Raw genomic sequence first — 21,471 nt, 5'->3', positions numbered from 1 at the left:
ACCTGGCCGGATTAAAGCTTGTGGGGGCCCTCAGGGCAACTAAGAGGTGGGTGCCCCCTTTAAGCCGCACGGAGCCTAACCCCCCCTCACTTCACCACCCAAGCCAAACGGAGCCCTTCTGCACCCCTGATTACTCACCTGCTGTCACCTCCCAATTCCAGCAGAGCTGCTCTATATTCCCCTCATCAGCGTCACTAACATGCACGAAGTTCTACTGCTCACAGCGCAGCACTGACTGTAGGAGTTGAGCACAGCCATGGCAGCTGAGCCCCCAGCCGGGAACAGGTGCCACAGTGGCACCTGTTCACGGCAGGGTCACAGCAACCCTGTGTGGGGGCCCCTCTGTATGTAGGGACCCCTGTCAACACCCCCCCCCCTTAATCTGGCCCTGATCCTTGAAATTGACTTTCAACATTCACACCAGATCTGAAACGCGTCATGTCTCTGTACAAACGAGCAGAGATTTATCTACAACAGAGGTTCCCAGACGCAGCCCTCAAGGCTCCCCAACAGTTCAGGTTTTAGAGATATCCTTGGTTGAGCATAAGTGACTTAGGGCCTGATTCAGACCCACTCGCGAGCGGCTGTCCGCTCGCAAGTGGGTCGATGGTCTGCACTGAGCATGCGCACGACGGAGGGAGCTCCGTCGTGCGCATGCGCCAGACACGACGAGCGAAGGACTTTCCTTCGCTCGTTGTGTCCGATCAAAGGGGGCGTGCTGTCAATGTTGATTGACAGCATGCCCCCTTTGGTGGGCGTGCCGGGGGCGTGCCTCCCTGACGGGGGCGTTCCCACGGGAACGCCTCCCGTCAGAAGCCGGCCCACTGACATCACTAGTGATGTCAGTGGGAGTGATTTTGGCTCTGATAGAGCCAAAATCACTCCGGAGTTTGCGGTTGAAAACCTCAACCGCAGGCTCCGGCTCGCAATTTCGATGGCCGCGATGGTCAAGACCATCGCGGCCATCAAAATGCACGCTCGTATAGCCTGTGGGTGGTGACCCACAGCTATACGAGCGTCCAGGAGGACGCTCCATGAAAATGGAGCCCGGCCCTCATTCAGAGCGTGCGCTCTGCTCAGAGCGTACGGCTCTGAATGAGGGCCTTAATTAGTACCTCAGTCAATTAGATTCAACCACCTGTGCTCCAACATGGATATTGCTAAAGCCTGAACTGTTGGGGAACCTTGAGGACCGCGTTTGGGAACCTCTGAACTGGAAAGTTTTGAGTTCATTAATAACACAAAATGTTATGCTGCACCTCGTTTACCTATTCCACGGCCCCTTCCACTATGACACACATTGTTCCCCATGACTCTCCCTCCCCTTTTCCACTATGCCACAGTTTCTCAAACTCGGTCCTCAGGACCCCACACAGTACATGTTTTCCAGGCCTCCTCACTGAATCACAAGTGAAATAATTAGCTCCACTTGTAGATTTTTTTTAAATGTATCAATGAGTAATTAATACACCTGTGCACTGTGCACTATATATATATATATATATATATATATATATTTCTGTCCCCTCCACCACAAGTTTTCTCCTGTCAAACTTTTCTTGCCTAGAAGCCTCCTAATTTCAAACTATACCCCCTCAGTTTGGAATGAATGGACTGTACAGGGTCCACTGACAAAAGACTATGATGTCTATGTAATAAGCCTTGGAGAGAGATAAAGTAGATATAGATAAAGAACCAACCAATCAGCTCCTAACTGTCACTTTTCAAACACCTGTAACATGACAGTTAGAAGCTGATTGGTTGGTGCTTGTAGTTTCAGGCACCTTATTCCGGGGGTCACTAATAAGCAGAGGAGAATAAGGGTACCATTAATTGCTGATGGCTGCACAGAATATCTGTCAGAATAGAATCATTTATTTCTTTGAGTTTAAAGAACAAACTTTGCAAAGCGCAGTATTAAATATAATAAAATACTGTATAGTTTAGTGTCAGCTGGGAAACGCACTCCTCTGCAACAATAGCGGACCAGCACTGCCTCCTTATTACGCTTATTTGTCGGGTAACCGCATTTTATGGTCCCGTCCTTGCCACACTCTGCGAACTTCTTTATCCACCAGAAAATATGCAATGTCATTGGCGTACAGTAGGAGGCAGCATCACTTCTCTTAGATAATTATTATTAACTGATTATAAAACATCATTCAGGATACTTTTGGTTTCCAATAAGCTGGGTGCTGTTTGATAACCACAACAAACTCTATATAAACTGAGGATTATCAGTAAAACTGAGGTCCTCAGATTACACCTGGCGCTCCATGAAACACACTTGAAGTAATATACAAAAACATATATTGTAAAGAAAGAATATATAATTTTCCTCTTACACAGTTCACAGCGCTGCAAAACTTAATGACAGTTGCCAATCTGACATACAAAACTAAGAAACACAGAAAAATAAATAGGTTGCGCTGCTGCTATTATGTAATTAAGTGTGCCTGACTGATCTAAATAATAATAAGCTTCTCTGAATCATGAATAACAACATTTATTGCACACACAATAACGATATACTAACATCATAAAATGTATCTCTCAAAAGAGAATGTATTCTGCACAATGTTACAGTTGTTGCAACAACTCATATAGCTAATAAAATTGTATCTATATAATGATGCGTTTAAGTCCCCATATGAAAAAGAAAAAAGCTGAGACGTGGAGCAGTGCGGTGGAACCAATACTGCTAACGGAGACGGGAGACCGCAATTAGACTGTGGCGTTGGTCAGACACTTGTCCCGAGTCACAGACGCTACTCCGTCTCACCTACCTCGTGGGGACTCTGCTGTACATCCCATTGCCGTGTGGAACGCTGTTTCGGTGGATATATCCTAATTCACCCAGCACTTTGGTCATACCAATTCAATAAGGGAGCTCCGGTGCACTACAAGCACCAGCCAGACGTTAAATGTGTTAGTCAGCGGTGAGCCTTCGAACTTTATTGTTTACATCTTGACCCAAGCCAAGACTTTTTCTTTTTCATATGGGGACTTAAACGCATCATTATATAGATACAATTTTATTAGCTATACGAGTTGTTGCAACAACTGTAACATTGTTCCGAATACATTCTCTTTTGAGAGATACATTTTATGATGTTATTATATCGTTATTGTGTATGCAATAAATGTTGTTTTTTATGATTCAGAGAAGCTTATTATTATTTAGATCAATCAGGCACACTTAATTACACAATAGCAGCAGCGCAACTTATTTATTTTTTTGTTTTTTGGGGGGCGCTGTTTGATGCCTGAATGTGTTAATGTATGAAATGTTTATTATCATCGTTTTACATGCATTTTTGGGGTCTTTTTTCTTTCTCTATAGACGAGTGGGTGTCTTTTAACGATTTACTACAGGATTCTGGGAGAATTTTGCTTTCTATACCCAACAATCTGGTGGATGTGGTTTGGGGAAGCCAGCGGCCCCCTCTGCCCGATAATGAGATCTATTTCATTCTGAACGAGTTTGTAGGTAATAAATTGAAAAAATAAGATAACATTCCAGCGTTGCATGATAATTGTATGACGGATGCAATTCACTAATCTATGATGCAATTATATCGCTAAGGGATACAATGCACATAACCATAGTACGGTGTGTCGGAGCTGGGTCTAGCTTAATCAGTAGTTTTGGGTGCGATACAGTCATAATTTTGCCAATAAGGTTCGCTAGATTCAAAACACAGTCCAAAGTTGTACATATGCACAGTACAGCAAATTTGCAGGAAATTGATGTTTCAAGCCGTGCAAAGTGTGGAGACATGGACAGTGGAGAAGTTGCCCATAGCAACCACACAACTTCTACCCATCATTTTATAGAATGCACTTGATAAATGCTACCACCTGTACGCTCTTTAAATGCATTGATACATCTCCCTCATAATCTTGCTTAGACAAACGTTCCACTGGGGACTTGTTGGCTGCAGACTGAAGCAGACAATGGGTCTGATTCAGAGCCGGACGCTATTTGCGGTCGTTCGTTCACAAAAAAGGGGTGGCTATTCAAATGAACCGTTCGCTCTTTGCGGTCTGTTCATGCCTCTATGTCTGAATGAGCGAACAAAACTTGCGGTCGTAATTTAGAAAAATACGCCCCCTGGCCGCTCGCACCATACGTCATGTCCGCTATTTATTAGATTAATCGAGTACATCGAACAGCGTATGAACTGCTCGCTATTCTTGTGGTTGGTTTTTCCTACCGCTATCTTGCGAGCAGTTCTGACTATAAAACAACCAAGTGACGTGGTCAATGACGCTGCTGTTTTAATTATGCACACCCTTAAAACGGCCGTTTTGACCTTTAAGCACGCCTGCGTTCTGATCTCCACTCCCCATTTTCAAGCACCTTCCTGTGTTACCACCCACATACGCCTCATTCTGTCACTCAAAATAGTAGGCATTCGCTATTTAGCGAACAAACGATTTTCGGCCGCACTGACTGATTCGCGCATGCGTATAACAATCTGTACGCATGCGCAGATGAGCGAACATCGCTCGGAATGAGCGAACGGGCGCTTACGAGCGGCTCTGAATGAGACCCAATGTTTTGGATTTATAGACATGCTGTTACAGATGAGGCCTGCTACAGCTTATCTGCCGATGTAGCAAACATGCGCACGCCGTGCATGCATACGATACAGCACGCCTGGCCGCGGCAGCGTTCGCCCCATGCACTCCTATGGATCCCAGAAGCTAACAAGTCGTGTGCGCCCATTCACACAACTTGCTGCATGCGTGCCGCGGCGGCAAAGATGTAGCAGGACACATCTGTAGACGTGGTTATAAAAATGTATTTGCCCACCTATTTTGTGTTACAAAAAAATATATCACTGATACAATTATTTGTATATCCCGCAGCGACAATGTTTTACTCTGTGGGCCATAATCAATATGGGGCGAGACGTCATTTTCATCTGTTTCAATTATCCCTGTATTCAATTTCAAAGACTTTTCGCCGGTGCGAAAAGTCTTTGTTTTAAAACGGGGACAAATTTTTGCCATGTAATACATGGTGAAAAAAAGTGCAGAATTGGGGTTTAGGGGTGCAGCCCTGAGAGTGTCCTATAAAAATAATCTCTGTAAAAAAAAAAAAAAAACCCTCAGGACACCCCAAAAAATGTACTTTAATTTTGGGGGCGAAAAAAAAATATTGGGGAACACAGTTTTAAACTACCAAAATTGATTCAGGGGAGGGTTCCCAAGTATGTGGCAGGTGTTTTCTAGAATGCGGCTGGTAGCGGCAGGTGGATATTTGAAGAATTTTAAAAAATTACTTTAGGGACTTAAAAATATGCTTGCACCCATTTTCGTGTACCCCAAATTTGATGGGCATTGTTATTTCCCCCCCCCCAAAAAAAGATAAATGCTATTCTGCACTACATCCTCACAGGCGCATTCATGCACCTGCCGCGGCTATTTAAAAACCCGACTTACCTTCAGCAGGCCAAATCGGGGGTACCCAGAGTGATCCCCATGTCAGACCATCTTTAGGGGGTGCCAGGATGATTTCCCAAAAATCTACAGGACTTTTCCATACTTACCTTTCCGCCGGGTCCCGTTTTCGCCGGATCCTAATTGAATACGGGGATAAAGCGGGCACGCGCCAGATATTTTATCCCAGAAAAAACGGCGATGATGGCGAAAAGTATGACCTCGGACTTTTCGCCTTTAATTGAATATGGCCCTATGTCGGGTGCTGAGGTTATTTATTGCTATTTAGCGCTTTCTGTGGGAGAAATCTTTGCACTTTGTTTCAACAGGTTAATGGCAAAATTTCTAAAGCATGGTCTGTGCCACCTCACTGTCCCCTATTGTTACAGGCAGCACCTGGCAGGAAAAAGTGACTAACATCCGAAACCAAATGGGCCAGCACTCCCAGAAGCCGTCTGCGGTGCTGCTTTCCGCTCTGGAAGAAACTGCATGTAAGCGAAAACTCCGTCAGAGGATACAGAGCTATACCTGTACCTAAGCTGCCAGTGAGTTATACACACACAAACCTCCATCACTGAGGACGGGCGGTCCGTTACAGACATGGTGCTGAGCTCAGGCCATGAGTAATCACACTGCATGGTGGATGTAGCCAATGGCTGCTCCCCCAATGCGTGGGACATGGCAGTTGCATTGTCTAAGGAGAACGTGAAGGGGTTAAACTGCCATCGCTCCAACTCATAACTGAGCTGTGAGAGTCGGCTGTTTTTATACGGTAACTTGTCTTTTAGGTTTAGTGGTGTTAGTAGGATGTTATCATTGTACATGTGACTATTATTAATGATATCCTACAGTTATACAAGTGACTATTATTCGTAATACCCTACAGTTATACAAGTGACTATTATTAGCGATATCCTACAGTTACACAAGAGACTATTATTAGTGATATCCTACAGTTATACAAGTGACTATTATTAGCGATATCCTACAGTTACACAAGTGACTATTATTAGTGATATCCTTTAGTTATACAAGTGACTATTATTATTAGTGATATCCTACAGTTATACAAGTGACTATTATTAGAGATATCCTACAGTTATACAAGTGAATATAATTAGTAATATCCTACAGTTATACAAGTGACTATTATTAGTGATATCCTACAGTTATACAAGTGACTATTATTAGTGATATCCTACAGTTACACAAGTGACTATTATTAGTGATATCCTACAGTTATACAAGTGACTATTATTAGTGATATCCTACAGTTATACAAGTGACTATTATTAGTGATATTCTACAGTTATACAAGTAACTATTATTAGTGATATCCTACAGTTATACAAGTGACTACTATTAGTGATATCCTACAGTTATACAAGTGACTATTATTAGTGATATTCTACAGTTATACAAGTGAATATTACTAGTGATATTCTACAGTTATACAAGTGACTATTATTAGTGATATTCTACAGTTATACAAGTGACTATAATTAGATATATCCTACAGTTATACAAGTGACTACTATTAGTGATATCCTACAGTTATACAAGTGACTATTAGTGATATCCTACAGTTATACAAGTGATTATTAGTAGTGATATTCTACAGTTATACAAGTGACTATTATTAGTGATATTCTACAGTTATACAAGTGACTATAATTAGATATATCCTACAGTTATACAAGTGACTACTATTAGTGATATCCTACAGTTATACAAGTGACTATTATTAGTGATATTCTACAGTTATACAAGTGAATATTACTAGTGATATTCTACAGTTATACAAGTGACTATTATTAGTGATATTCTACAGTTATACAAGTGACTATAATTAGATATATCCTACAGTTATACAAGTGACTACTATTAGTGATATCCTACAGTTATACAAGTGACTATTAGTGATATCCTACAGTTATACAAGTGATTATTAGTAGTGATATCCTACAGTTATACAAGTGACTATTATTAGAGATATTCTACAGTTACACAAGTGACTATTATTAGTGATATCCTTTAGTTATACAAGTGACTATTATTATTAGTGATATCCTACAGTTATACCAGTGACTATTATTAGAGATATCCTACAGTTATACAAGTGAATATAATTAGTAATATCCTACAGTTATACAAGTGACTATTATTAGTGATATCCTACAGTTATACAAGTGACTATTATTAGTGATATCCTACAGTTATACAAGTGACTATTAGTGATATCCTACAGTTATACAAGTGATTATTAGTAGTGATATCCTACAGTTATACAAGTGACTATTATTAGAGATATCCTACAGTTATACAAGTGACTATTACTAGTGATATCCTACAGTTATACAAGTGACTATTATTAGTGATATCATTTAGTTATACAAGTGACTATTATTATTAGTGATATCCTACAGTTATACAAGTGACTATTATTAGAGATATCCTACAGTTATACAAGTGACTATTACTAGTGATATCCTACAGTTATACAAGTGACTATTATTAGTGATATCCTACAGTTATACAAGTGACTATTATTAGTGATATCCTACAGTTATACAAGTGACTATTAGTGATATCCTACAGTTATACAAGTGATTATTAGTAGTGATATCCTACAGTTATACAAGTGACTATAATTAGTAATATAATGCAGTTATACAAGTGACTATTACTAGTGATTTCATACAGTTATACAAGTGACTATTATTAGTGATATCCTACAGTTATACAAGTGACTATTACTAGTGATATCCTACAGATATACAAGTGACTATTATTAGTGATATCCTACAGTTATACAAGTGGCTATTATTAGTGATATCCTACAGTTATACAAGTAACTATTATTAGTAATATAATGCATTTATACAAGTGACTATTATTAGTGATATCCTACAGTTATGCAAGTGACTATTATTAGTAATATAATGCAGTTATACAAGTGACTATTATTAGTGATATCCTACAGTTATACAAGTGGCTATTATTAGTGATATCCTACAGTTATGCAAGTGACTATTATTAGTGATATCCTACAGTTATACAAGTGACTATTATTAGTGATATCCTACAGTTATACAAGTGACTATTATTAGTGATATCCTACAGTTATGCAAGTGACTATTATTAGTAATATAATGCAGTTATACAAGTGACTATTATTAGTGATATCCTACAGTTATACAAGTGGCTATTATTAGTGATATCCTACAGTTATGCAAGTGACTATTATTAGTGATATCCTACAGTTATACAAGTGACTATTATTAGTGATATCCTACAGTTATACAAGTGACTATTATTAGTGATATCATACAGTTATGCAAGTGACTATTATTAGTAATATAATGCAGTTATACAAGTGACTATATTTAGTGATATCCTACAGTTATACAAGTGACTATTATTAGTGATATCGAACAGTTATACAAGTGACTATTATTAGTAATATAATGCATTTATACAAGTGACTATTATTAGTGATATCCTACAGTTATACAAGTGACTATTATTAGAAATATAATACAGTTATACAAGTGACTATTATTAGTGATATCCTACAGTTATACAAGTGACTATTATTAATGATATCCTAGTTATACAAGTGACTATTATTAGTGATATCCTACAGTTATACAAGTGACTATTACTGTTATACAATTGACTTTTATTAGTAATATAATACAGTTATACAAGTGACTATTATTAGTGATATCCTACAGTTATACAAGTGACTACTATTAGCGATATCCTACAGTTATACAAGTGACTATTATTAGTAATATAATACAGTTATACAAGTGACTATTATAAGTGATATCCTACAGTTATACAAGTGACTATTATTAGTGATATTCTACAGTTATACAAGTGACTATTATTAGTGCTATCCTACAGTTATACAAGTGACTATTATTAGTGATATCCTACAGTTATACAAGTGATTATTAGTAGTGATATTCTACAGTTATACAAGTGACTATTATTAGTGATATTCTACAGTTATACAAGTGACTATTATTAGTAATATAATGCAGTTATACAAGTGGCTATTATTAGTGATATCCTACAGTTATACAAGTGACTATTATTAGTAATATAATGCAGTTATACAAGTGACTATTATTAGTGATATCTTACAGTTATACAAGTGACTATTACTAGTGATATCCTACAGTTATACAAGTGACTATTACTAGTGATATCCTACAGTTATACAAGTGACTATTGCTAGTGATATCCTACAGTTATACAATTGACTTTTATTAGTAATATAACAGTTATATAAGTGACTATTATTAGTGATATCCTACAGTTATACAAGTGGCTATTATTAGTGATATCCTACAGTTATACAAGTGACTATTATTAGTAATATAATGCAGTTATACAAGTGACTATTATTAGTGATATCCTACAGTTATACAAGTGACTATTATTAGTGATATCCTACAGTTATACAAGTGACTATTATTAGTGATATCATACAGTTATACAAGTGACTATTATTATTAATATAATGCAGTTATACAAGTGACTATTATTAGTGATATCCTACAGTTATACAAGTGACTATTAGTGATATCCTACAGTTATACAAGTGATTATTAGTAGTGATATCCTACAGTTATACAAGTGACTATTATTAGAGATATCCTACAGTTATACAAGTGACTATTACTAGTGATATCCTACAGTTATACAAGTGACTATTATTAGTGATATCCTTTAGTTATACAAGTGACTATTATTATTAGTGATATCCTACAGTTATACAAGTGACTATTATTAGAGATATCCTACAGTTATACAAGTGACTATTACTAGTGATATCCTACAGTTATACAAGTGACTATTATTAGTGATATCCTACAGTTATACAAGTGACTATTATTAGTGATATCCTACAGTTATACAAGTGACTATTAGTGATATCCTACAGTTATACAAGTGATTATTAGTAGTGATATCCTACAGTTATACAAGTGACTATAATTAGTAATATAATGCAGTTATACAAGTGACTATTACTAGTGATTTCATACAGTTATACAAGTGACTATTATTAGTTATATCCTACAGTTATACAAGTGACTATTACTAGTGATATCCTACAGTTATACAAGTGACTATTATTAGTGATATCCTACAGTTATACAAGTGGCTATTATTAGTGATATCCTACAGTTATACAAGTAACTATTATTAGTAATATAATGCATTTATACAAGTGACTATTATTAGTGATATCCTACAGTTATGCAAGTGACTATTATTAGTAATATAATGCAGTTATACAAGTGACTATTATTAGTGATATCCTACAGTTATACAAGTGGCTATTATTAGTGATATCCTACAGTTATACAAGTGACTATTATTAGTGATATCCTACAGTTATACAAGTGACTATTATTAGTGATATCCTACAGTTATACAAGTGACTATTATTAGTGATATCCTACAGTTATGCAAGTGACTATTATTAGTAATATAATGCAGTTATACAAGTGACTATAATTAGTGATATCCTACAGTTATACAAGTGACTATTATTAGTGATATCGTACAGTTATACAAGTGACTATTATTAGTAATATAATGCATTTATACAAGTGACTATTATTAGTGATATCCTACAGTTATACAAGTGACTATTATTAGTAATATAATACAGTTATACAAGTGACTATTATTAGTGATATCCTACAGTTATACAAGTGACTATTATTAATGATATCCTACAGTTATACAAGTGACTATTACTGTTATACAATTGACTTTTATTAGTAATATAATACAGTTATACAAGTGATTATTATTAGTGATATCCTACAGTTATACAAGTGACTACTATTAGCGATATCCTACAGTTATACAAGTGACTATTATTAGTAATATAATACAGTTATACAAGTGACTATTATAAGTGATATCCTACAGTTATACAAGTGACTATTATTAGTGATATTCTAAAGTTATACAAGTGGCTATTATTAGTGATATCCTACAGTTATACAAGTGACTATTATTAGTAATATAATACAGTTATACAAGTGGCTATTATAAGTGATATCCTACAGTTATACAAGTGACTATTATTAGTGATATTCTACAGTTATACAAGTGACTATTATTAGTGATATCCTACAGTTATACAAGTGGCTATTATTAGTGATATCCTACAGTTATACAAGTGACTATTATTAGTAATATAATGCAGTTATACAAGTGACTATTATTAGTGATATCTTACAGTTATACAAGTGACTATTACTAGTGATATCCTACAGTTATACAAGTGACTATTACTAGTGATATCCTACAGTTATACAAGTGACTATTGCTAGTGATATCCTACAGTTATACAATTGACTTTTATTAGTAATATAACAGTTATATAAGTGACTATTATTAGTGATATCCTACAGTTATACAAGTGGCTATTATTAGTGATATCCTACAGTTATACAAGTGACTATTATTAGTAATATAATGCAGTTATACAAGTGACTATTATTAGTGATATCCTACAGTTATACAAGTGACTATTATTAGTGATATCCTACAGTTATACAAGTGACTATTATTAGTGATATCATACAGTTATACAAGTGACTATTATTATTAATATAATGCAGTTATACAAGTGACTATTATTAGTGATATCCTACAGTTATACAAGTGACTATTAGTGATATCCTACAGTTATACAAGTGATTTTAGTAGTGATATCCTACAGTTATACAAGTGACTATTATTAGAGATATCCTACAGTTATACAAGTGACTATTACTAGTGATATCCTACAGTTATACAAGTGACTATTATTAGTGATATCCTTTAGTTATACAAGTGACTATTATTATTAGTGATATCCTACAGTTATACAAGTGACTATTATTAGAGATATCCTACAGTTATACAAGTGACTATTACTAGTGATATCCTACAGTTATACAAGTGACTATTATTAGTGATATCCTACAGTTATACAAGTGACTATTATTAGTGATATCCTACAGTTATACAAGTGACTATTAGTGATATCCTACAGTTATACAAGTGATTATTAGTAGTGATATCCTACAGTTATACAAGTGACTATAATTAGTAATATAATGCAGTTATACAAGTGACTATTACTAGTGATTTCATACAGTTATACAAGTGACTATTATTAGTGATATCCTACAGTTATACAAGTGACTATTATTAGTGATATCCTACAGTTATACAAGTGGCTATTATTAGTGATATCCTACAGTTATACAAGTAACTATTATTAGTAATATAATGCATTCATACAAGTGACTATTATTAGTGATATCCTACAGTTATGCAAGTGACTATTATTAGTAATATAATGCAGTTATACAAGTGACTATTATTAGTGATATCCTGCAGTTATACAAGTGGCTATTATTAGTGATATCCTACAGTTATACAAGTGACTATTATTAGTGATATCCTACAGTTATACAAGTGACTATTATTAGTGATATCCTACAGTTATACAAGTGACTATTATTAGTGATATCCTACAGTTATGCAAGTGACTATTATTAGTAATATAATGCAGTTATACAAGTGACTATAATTAGTGATATCCTACAGTTATACAAGTGACTATTATTAGTGATATCGTACAGTTATACAAGTGACTATTATTAGTAATATAATGCATTTATACAAGTGACTATTATTAGTGATATCCTACAGTTATACAAGTGACTATTATTAGTAATATAATACAGTTATACAAGTGACTATTATTAGTGATATCCTACAGTTATACAAGTGACTATTATTAATGATATCCTACAGTTATACAAGTGACTATTACTGTTATACAATTGACTTTTATTAGTAATATAATACAGTTATACAAGTGACTATTATTAGTGATATCCTACAGTTATACAAGTGACTACTATTAGCGATATCCTACAGTTATACAAGTGACTATTATTAGTAATATAATACAGTTATACAAGTGACTATTATAAGTGATATCCTACAGTTATACAAGTGACTATTATTAGTGATATTCTACAGTTATACAAGTGACTATTATTAGTGCTATCCTACAGTTATACAAGTGACTATTATTAGTGATATCCTACAGTTATACAAGTGACTATTACTGTTATACAATTGACTTTTATTAGTAATATAATACAGTTATACAAGTGGCTATTATTAGTGATATCCTACAGTTATACAAGTGACTATTATTAGTAATATAATGCAGTTATACAAGTGACTATTATTAGTGATATCTTACAGTTATACAAGTGACTATTACTAGTGATATCCTACAGTTATACAAGTGACTATTGCTAGTGATATCCTACAGTTATACAATTGACTTTTATTAGTAATATAACAGTTATATAAGTGACTATTATTAGTGATATCCTACAGTTATACAATTGGCTATTATTAGTGATATCCTACAGTTATACAAGTGACTATTATTAGTAATATAATGCAGTTATACAAGTGACTATTATTAGTGATATCCTACAGTTATACAAGTGACTATTATTAGTGATATCCTACAGTTATACAAGTGACTATTATTAGTGATATCGTACAGTTATACAAGTGACTATTATTATTAATATAATGCAGTTATACAAGTGACTATTATTAGTGATATCCTACAGTTATACAAGTGACTATTATTAGTGATATCCTACGGTTATACAAGTTACTATTATTAGTGATATCCTATGGATTTTACACAAATGACTTTGAAAGCCCAAAGCTGATAAATTCTGAATTCCAATTGTTAGTCCTTATTTGAGTCTCTTTATTAGAAGCTGCGTTATTTTTTTTTTTTAAGTGGGCGATTAGATGTGATATATTTAAGTTCATCCTCAAACCTGCACAAGTAGGGATAAAATAATGTCATCGCTCCCTGTGCTATGTATAACAGATAAATGGAGGAGAGATTACAGTGTATAGGCCTGATTCAGAGGTTTGCGCAAATCCTGTTGCGACTTCACACATCGGTTGCACATGGAATCTCTGAGTAAGCCCATGCAGTCTCAGACTGTCCGTCTCACTTAAGACGCCGCGTCCTCTGCAGCTACGAATTAATTTGCAGAGACTGTGAGAAAGCAATGGCGACACAGCTGCATTGTTCCAGCCACCCCTCATTACCTTCCCCAAATGTTGACCGCCTGTCACTCACTTTGCAAATAAATCCAAACTGCGTCCACTGTCGCTAATCCATCGCCATATGCAGTGCAGCTTTGGCGCTTGCACAGTAGCAAAAAAATCGTTCCACTGCATCCAATATAGACATTGCATCCACCTGTGACGCAGCCCCTATATGTAGATCATCGATATCTATGGAGAGGCAACGCTGCCCTACACTCAGATGGAAGAGCTTCAAGGGAGGACGCAGAGTATGTCCTATTCCTCCCCCCGCCCGTCCTCCATCTCTGTAAAACTCTCATATCCATCATATATCTGTTTGATATTTAGCATGTAACCGTCCAGCTCCAGTGAAAGTATCCTGTCAGTGTTTGCGTCTTCTAATCACCCACAATCCCACATTGAACCGGTTCACGGAAGAGCCGGAGCCATGCCGGATACACAGCGGCCGGGTGACAGATCTCTAAGATGGAAACTCCTGCAATTACATGTCCTCTAGGAGCATAAGTCTACCAGAGACAGACCGTAGAAGGGTCACACATTATTATACCTGCGTTAATAATTACATGGATGAAGTAAAGGTTAGCAAAAACAGACTTGTTGTGATAAAGGACACAAGGGTAAATTTACTGAAGTGAGAGCATTTAGAAGTGGAGATGTTGCCCATAGCAACCAATCAGATTCCAGCTATTATCTTCTAGAAGGTGCTAGTTACATGTTAAGTAGAATATGATTGGTTGCTATGGGCAACATCTCCACTTCTAAAAACTCTCACTTTAGTAAATACACCCCTTAGAGGGGACTTAGGCCCTCATTCAGAGCCGTACGCTCTGAGCAGAGCGCACGCTCTGAATGAGGGCCGCCCTCCATAATTATGGAGCGTCCTCCTGGACGCTCGTATAGCTGTGGGTCGCCACCCACAGCCTATACGAGCGTGCAGTTTGATGGCCGCGATGGTCTTGACCATCGCGACCATCGCCACTGCGAGCCGGAGCCTCCGGTTGAGTTTTTCAACCGCAAGGCCCGGAGTGATTTTGGCTCTATCAGAGCCAAAATCACTCCCACTGACATCACTAGTGATGTCAGTGGGCCGGTTTCTGATGGTAGGCGTTCCCTTGGGAACACCCCCGTCAGGGAGGCACGCCCCCGGCACGCCCACCAAAGGGGGCGTGCTGTCAATCAACATCGAAACAGGAAAGTCCTTCGCTCGTCGCGTCTGGCACATGCGCATGACGGAGCTCCCGCCGTCGTGCGCATGCGCAGTGCACAACATCGACCCACTTGCGAGCGGACAGCCGCTTGCGAGTGGGTCTGAATCAGGCCCTTAGTTAGTAAATTTGTCCAAGATCAGTACTAGAGTTTGTCTAATGAACCTTTTGTACGGTACCAATGACCATGCAGAAAACAAGAGGCCAACAGTTGCAAACAGAAGAAAGGGAGGCTCACCACAAGCACAAGAGGGGGTCTTTACTATAAGAGCATTGTCTGTGTGAATTCCTTATCCCACGTGCACATAACGTGTTCTTTACCGTAAGAACAGTGTAGTTGTGAATTTCTTATCCCATAAGCACAGGAGGTGTTCTTTACTGTAAGAGCAGTGTAGCTGTGAATTTCTTATCCCACTAGCACAGGAAGGTTTCATTACTGGAAGAGTGATGTAGCTGTGAATTCAGTATATTTACTGTAAGAGCAGTGTAGCTGTGAATTCATTATCCCAATGACACAGCAAGTGTTCTTTACTGTAAGAGCAGTGTAGCTGTGAATTCCTTACCCCAACACAGGAAGTGTTCTTTACAGTAAGAGCAGTGTAGCTGTGAATTCCTTATTCCATGAAGAGGTAGTGGCAAATTCACAGAAGGTTGGGACATCATGGCGGTGATTAGGGAATTCATCCGATTGCTATGTTTTGGGTCCCCCTATGAGACGACTGTGAATTTGGAGACGGTCGCACTGGGAGTGTCCTGGGGGTGTCATGGCTGTGTTATGGGAGTGTCACGGGCGTGTTATGGGAGTGTCCTAGGTGTCTCCTCGGGAGCAGCACAGTAAGAATTTATGAATAGTTGAACTGAATAAATGACTAACTATACAGCTACAGTATGATTACATTGTGCTCTGCTTGTCACAGGGCTGTTCAATCTCCGTGGACAAGATATTCCGTATAATCCGTTCTTCTACTCATACTCCCTGCTGACCACAGACTCCATCAGGTAATGAGGTCCTGAGGCCCTGGATACATTTAGGCAATAACAGAGACGTATAGGTATAGTATTTAGTGTTACCAAAGCCTCCTATGTACATGACTTCTTTATAGCATTAATAAACAGCTGATTGCTGTCTACTGTAATGTGTATCTATATGAGTGCAACGTATCTGGTGCAACGTATCTAGTTATCAAAACAGTTGTTGCAACATTGAACATTGAATACGCCCTTGATATGCGGTGAGTGGAAGCAGTTAGTTTGGCGCTCATGCTTACAATTCATCTCAGGATCATTTTCAAGAACAAAAAGTTGAAATGCAAAACTTGTCCATTCGATGTTTCCTCTGAACTGGGTGACTGGGGATGAGAGACAGACAAGTGTTGTCTTTTAGCTCCTGCTTCTGAGCCGCATGCAGCGGCCATGCCGGACGCAGTGAGGCGATTGTTTTTCATATGCTCTTGCGTCCGAGGCGCACCGCACCTGCGTCCCGATTTTTGTGCATGCAGAGACTCAGTACAGATTTAGATGCACGTGCGGGGCGTTCCTGGGCAGTGACTGGGAGGTAACAGGGTGGTGGCTAAAACACATGCACGGAGATGTTGCGTCTTGTCGCAGATGTGTCGCTGGAAGCGGTTGCGTACAAAGATGCTGAACCATGGTCAGACGGAGACGCTGCACCTGCCTTAGGACAGGTGCAAGTTTTGATGGTGAGTCTAAAGATGCACCAAACAGCATATCGGCATCTTCAGATTTGCGTATGACACTGCTATGACTTGAGACTGCGCCTGCGATCCATGAACGTTTCAACATGTTATGGGAGTGTCCTGGGCGTTTGATGGGAGTGTCCTGGGCGTTTGATGGGAGTGACCTGAGCGTGTGTGATAGGAGTGTCCTTGGCGTCTGTAATGGGAGTGTCCTGGGTGTATTATGGGAATGTCCTGGGCGTGTGTTATGGGAGTGTCCTGGGCATGTGTTATGGGAGTGTCCTGGGCGTGTGTTATGGGAATGTCCTGGGCATGTGTTATGGGAATGTCCTGAGCGTGTGTGATGGGAGTGTCCTGGGTGTGTTATGGGAGTGTCCTGGGTGTGTTATGGGAGTGTCCTGGGTGTGTTATGGGAGTGTCCTGGGCATGTGTTATGGGAGTGTCCTGGGCGTGTGTTATGGGAGTGTCCTGAGCGTGTGTTATGGGAGTGTCCTGGGCGTGTGTTATGGGAGTGTCCTGGGCGTGTGTTATGGGAATGTCCTGAGCGTGTGTGATGGGAGTGTCCTGAGCGTGTGTGATGGGAGTGTCCTGAGCGTGTGTGATGGGAGTGTCCTGGGCGTGTTATGGGAGTGTCCTGGGCATGTGTTATGGGAGTGTCCTGGGCGTGTGTTATGGGAATGTCCTGGGCGTGTGTTATGGGAATGTCCTGAGCGTGTGTTATGGGAGTGTCCTGGGCGTGTGTGATGGGAATGTCCTGAGCGTGTGTTATGGAAGTGTCCTGGGCGTGTGTTATGGGAGTGTCCTGGGCGTGTGTTATGGGAGTGTCCTGGGCGTGTGTTATGAGAGTGTCCTGGGCGTGTGTTATGAGAGTGTCCTGGGCGTGTGTTATGAGAGTGTCCTGGGCGTGTGTTATGAGAGTATCCTGGGCGTGTGTTATGAGAGTATCCTGGGTGTGTGTTATGGGAGTGTCCTGGGTGTGTGTTATGGGAGTGTCCTGGGTGTGTGTTATGGGAATGCCCTGGGCGTGTTATGGGAGTGTCCTGGCGTGTTATGGGAGTGTCCTGGCGTGTTATGGGAGTGTCCTGGTGTGTTATGGGAGTGTCCTGGCGTGTTATGGGAGTGTCCTGAGCGTGTGTTATTGGAGTGTCCTGGGCGTGTGTTATGGGAATGTCCTGAGCGTGTGTGATGGGAGTGTCCTGAGCGTGTGTGATGGGAGTGTCCTGGGTGTGTTATGGGAGTGTCCTGGGCGTGTGTTATGGGAATGTCCTGGGCGTGTGTTATGGGAATGTCCTGGGCGTGTGTTATGGGAGTGACCTGGGCGTGTGATGGGAGTGTCCTGAGCGTGTATGATAGGAGTGTCCTGGGCGTGTGTTATGGGAGTGTCCTGAGCGTGTATGATAGGAGTGTCCTGGGCGTGTGTTATGGGAGTGTCCTGGGCGTGTGTTATGGGAGTGTCCTGGGCGTGTGTTATGGGAGTGTCCTGGGCGTGTGTTATGGGAGTGTCCTGGGCGTGTGTTATGGGAATGTCCTGGGCGTGTGTTATGGGAGTGTCCTGGGCGCGTGTTATGGGAGTGTCCTGGGCGCGTGTTATGGGAGTGTCCTGGGCGCATGTTATGGGAGTGTCCTGGGCATGTTATGGGAGTGTCCTGGGCAGGCAACTAGGGGGGGGGCTGGAGGTGCACGTGCACCGGGTGAGCCGCTGTACCTGGTGCCACTGACCTCCAGCCCGGCGCTGCAGAGAGGCTCCAAGCCGGACGTCCGCTGGTAATATTTATTACCAGCGGGCGCCCGGCTCCTTCTCTGCAGCGACACGGTGTAGCCGGAGCCGGAGGCTGGAGTTCTCTCCCGAACTTCAGCTTCCGGCTCTCCCCACGGGCACTATGGGGGAGACGTCATGACATCTCCCCCATAGTTCCAAGGACCAGCCGGCGGACCGGACACGACGCTGGATGCAGGAGCGGGGTTCAAGGTAAGTATTTTTTTTTTTTAATAAGCTGCACTACAGGGGCATTATTATGGGGGCAGGGGCATTACCACAGGGGCATTACTATGGGGGCATAGGCAATAAGGGGCATTACTAATGGGGCATGAGCACTACAGGGGCATTACTATTGGGGCATGGGCACTACAGGGGCATTACCACAGGGGCATTACTGTGGGGGCATGAGCACTACAGGGGCATTACTGTAAGGGCACTACAGGGATATTACTATGGGGGCATGGGCAATACAGGGGCATTACTATGAGAGCATGGGCACTACAGGGGCATTACTATGAAAGCATGGGCACTACAGGGGCATTAATATGGGAGCATGGGCACTACAGGGGCATTACTCTGGGGGTATTAACATATGGGCATTACTATGGGGGCATTACAATATGGGCACTACTGCAGGGGGAATTACATGGGGGGCGCCAAATTACTGTCTTGCCCCTGGTGACAAAAATCCTAGTTTCGGCCCTGGTCCTGGGCATGTTATGGGAGTGTCCTGGGCGTGTGTTATGAGAGTGTCCTGGGCGTGTTATGAGAGTATCCTGGGTGTGTATTATGGGAGTGTCCTGGGCATGTGATGGGAATGTCCTGGGTGTGTTATGGGAATGTCCTCGGTGTGTTATGGGAGTGTCCTGGGTGTGTGTTATGGGAGTGTCCTGGGCATGTTATGGGAGTGTCCTGGGCGTGTGTTATGGGAATGCCCTGGGCGTGTTATGGGAGTGTCCTGGCGTGTTATGGGAGTGTCCTGGTGTGTTATGGGAGTGTCCTGGCGTGTTATGGGAGTGTCCTGGGCGTGTGTTATGGGAGTGTCCTGGGCATGTTATGGGAGTGTCCTGGGCGTGTTATGGGAGTGTCCTGGGCGTGTTATGGGAGTGTATTGGGCGTGTTATGGGAGTGTCCTGGGCATGTTATGGGAGTGTCCTGGGTGTGTGTTATGGGAGTGACCTGGGCGTGTTATGGGAGTGTCCTGGGTGTGTGTTATGAGAGTGTCCTGGGCGTGTGTTATGGGAGAGTCACTGTACCTATACCACCCTGCACTGAGAATCTGCTGTTCAGTGGAACCCCAGTGGACATTTCTTGCCAGTTATTGTAACTCTTGTAAAGATCCCTCAGCTTATATCCTCTCTCCGAGAGCCTATTATAAATCCTGTGATATCCCTCTGTCTTCCGCACAGCTTGTTTGTAAATGTGAGCCGTATCACCAGTCAGGTCCGTGCTACCCTGACCAGCAATTGTCCTGGATCTATGTGTGTTCAGATTTTGGAGTACGATAAAGTCCGGGAAACTGTGGAAGACTACGTGAAGGGCAACGTGAAAATTTGGATTGGATCAAAATACACCAATTTTGGAGTATATGAAATTATCCCAAAGGTAACACCAGCAGCGGTGCTCTGAGAAATGCTGTCCTGCCAGTTATCTAAAATAAATACAGGATTTTACATTAAGGGAGACACCAGAGCTTCACATGACCATTGTGATTTCTACCTCTGGTATTTATGTAACAGCATTTTATAATACTCCTTTCAGACCTAAACCCCCCGGCTTTAACCCAGCTCTGACCTAGTTCACAGAACACAGGTTAAAGGTGGGTTTTTTGTGTACTTACCCCCGTTTACATCTGGGTGAGGACCCAGGTCATCACTCTTCACACCGGACCTGGGTATACCAGTGACCCGGGTCTTCCATCTCTCAGCCGGGTCGCACCCGGGATGGACTTGTGAACAAAATCCCAGGTGCGACCCGCCATTCTGATGTGATAGGGGTATCAGTCGGGGCTTAGAGAAGATGTCATCTCCCAGCGCCCAAAGTATCCTCCAATCAAGTCATTGTAGGCATGACACGGGTCATACAGTACCTTTTAGACTTGAGCCGGGCACTGACCCTGGTTGCAAGGCCCAGGAAAAACTCTAGTCGATTGCATGGTCGGGGACCCGGGACTGTC

At 40.4% G+C, this 21,471-nt stretch overlaps 1 protein-coding gene across 1 annotated transcript in view; it reads left to right on the top strand.

Annotated features, from left to right (window-relative positions):
* The window catches only part of XPNPEP2 (X-prolyl aminopeptidase 2), a 67,510-nt gene that overhangs the window by 18,552 nt on the left and 27,487 nt on the right, over positions 1-21,471 (top strand). Inside the window, exons 7-10 of the mRNA XM_088461830.1 lie at positions 3,344-3,490; positions 5,838-5,939; positions 16,757-16,838; positions 20,705-20,900. Coding sequence (XP_088317956.1) covers positions 3,344-3,490; positions 5,838-5,939; positions 16,757-16,838; positions 20,705-20,900 — 527 coding nt within the window. The remainder of the gene's footprint in view (positions 1-3,343; positions 3,491-5,837; positions 5,940-16,756; positions 16,839-20,704; positions 20,901-21,471) is intronic.

The sequence above is a fragment of the Taudactylus pleione genome, unplaced genomic scaffold (genome assembly GCF_031769625.1).
Source record: "Taudactylus pleione unplaced genomic scaffold, aTauple2 ptg001107l, whole genome shotgun sequence".
Lineage (NCBI taxonomy): Eukaryota > Metazoa > Chordata > Amphibia > Anura > Myobatrachidae > Taudactylus > Taudactylus pleione.
Note: the sequence above shows the minus strand (reverse complement) of the source record. Positions and strands in the feature narration are given on the sequence as shown.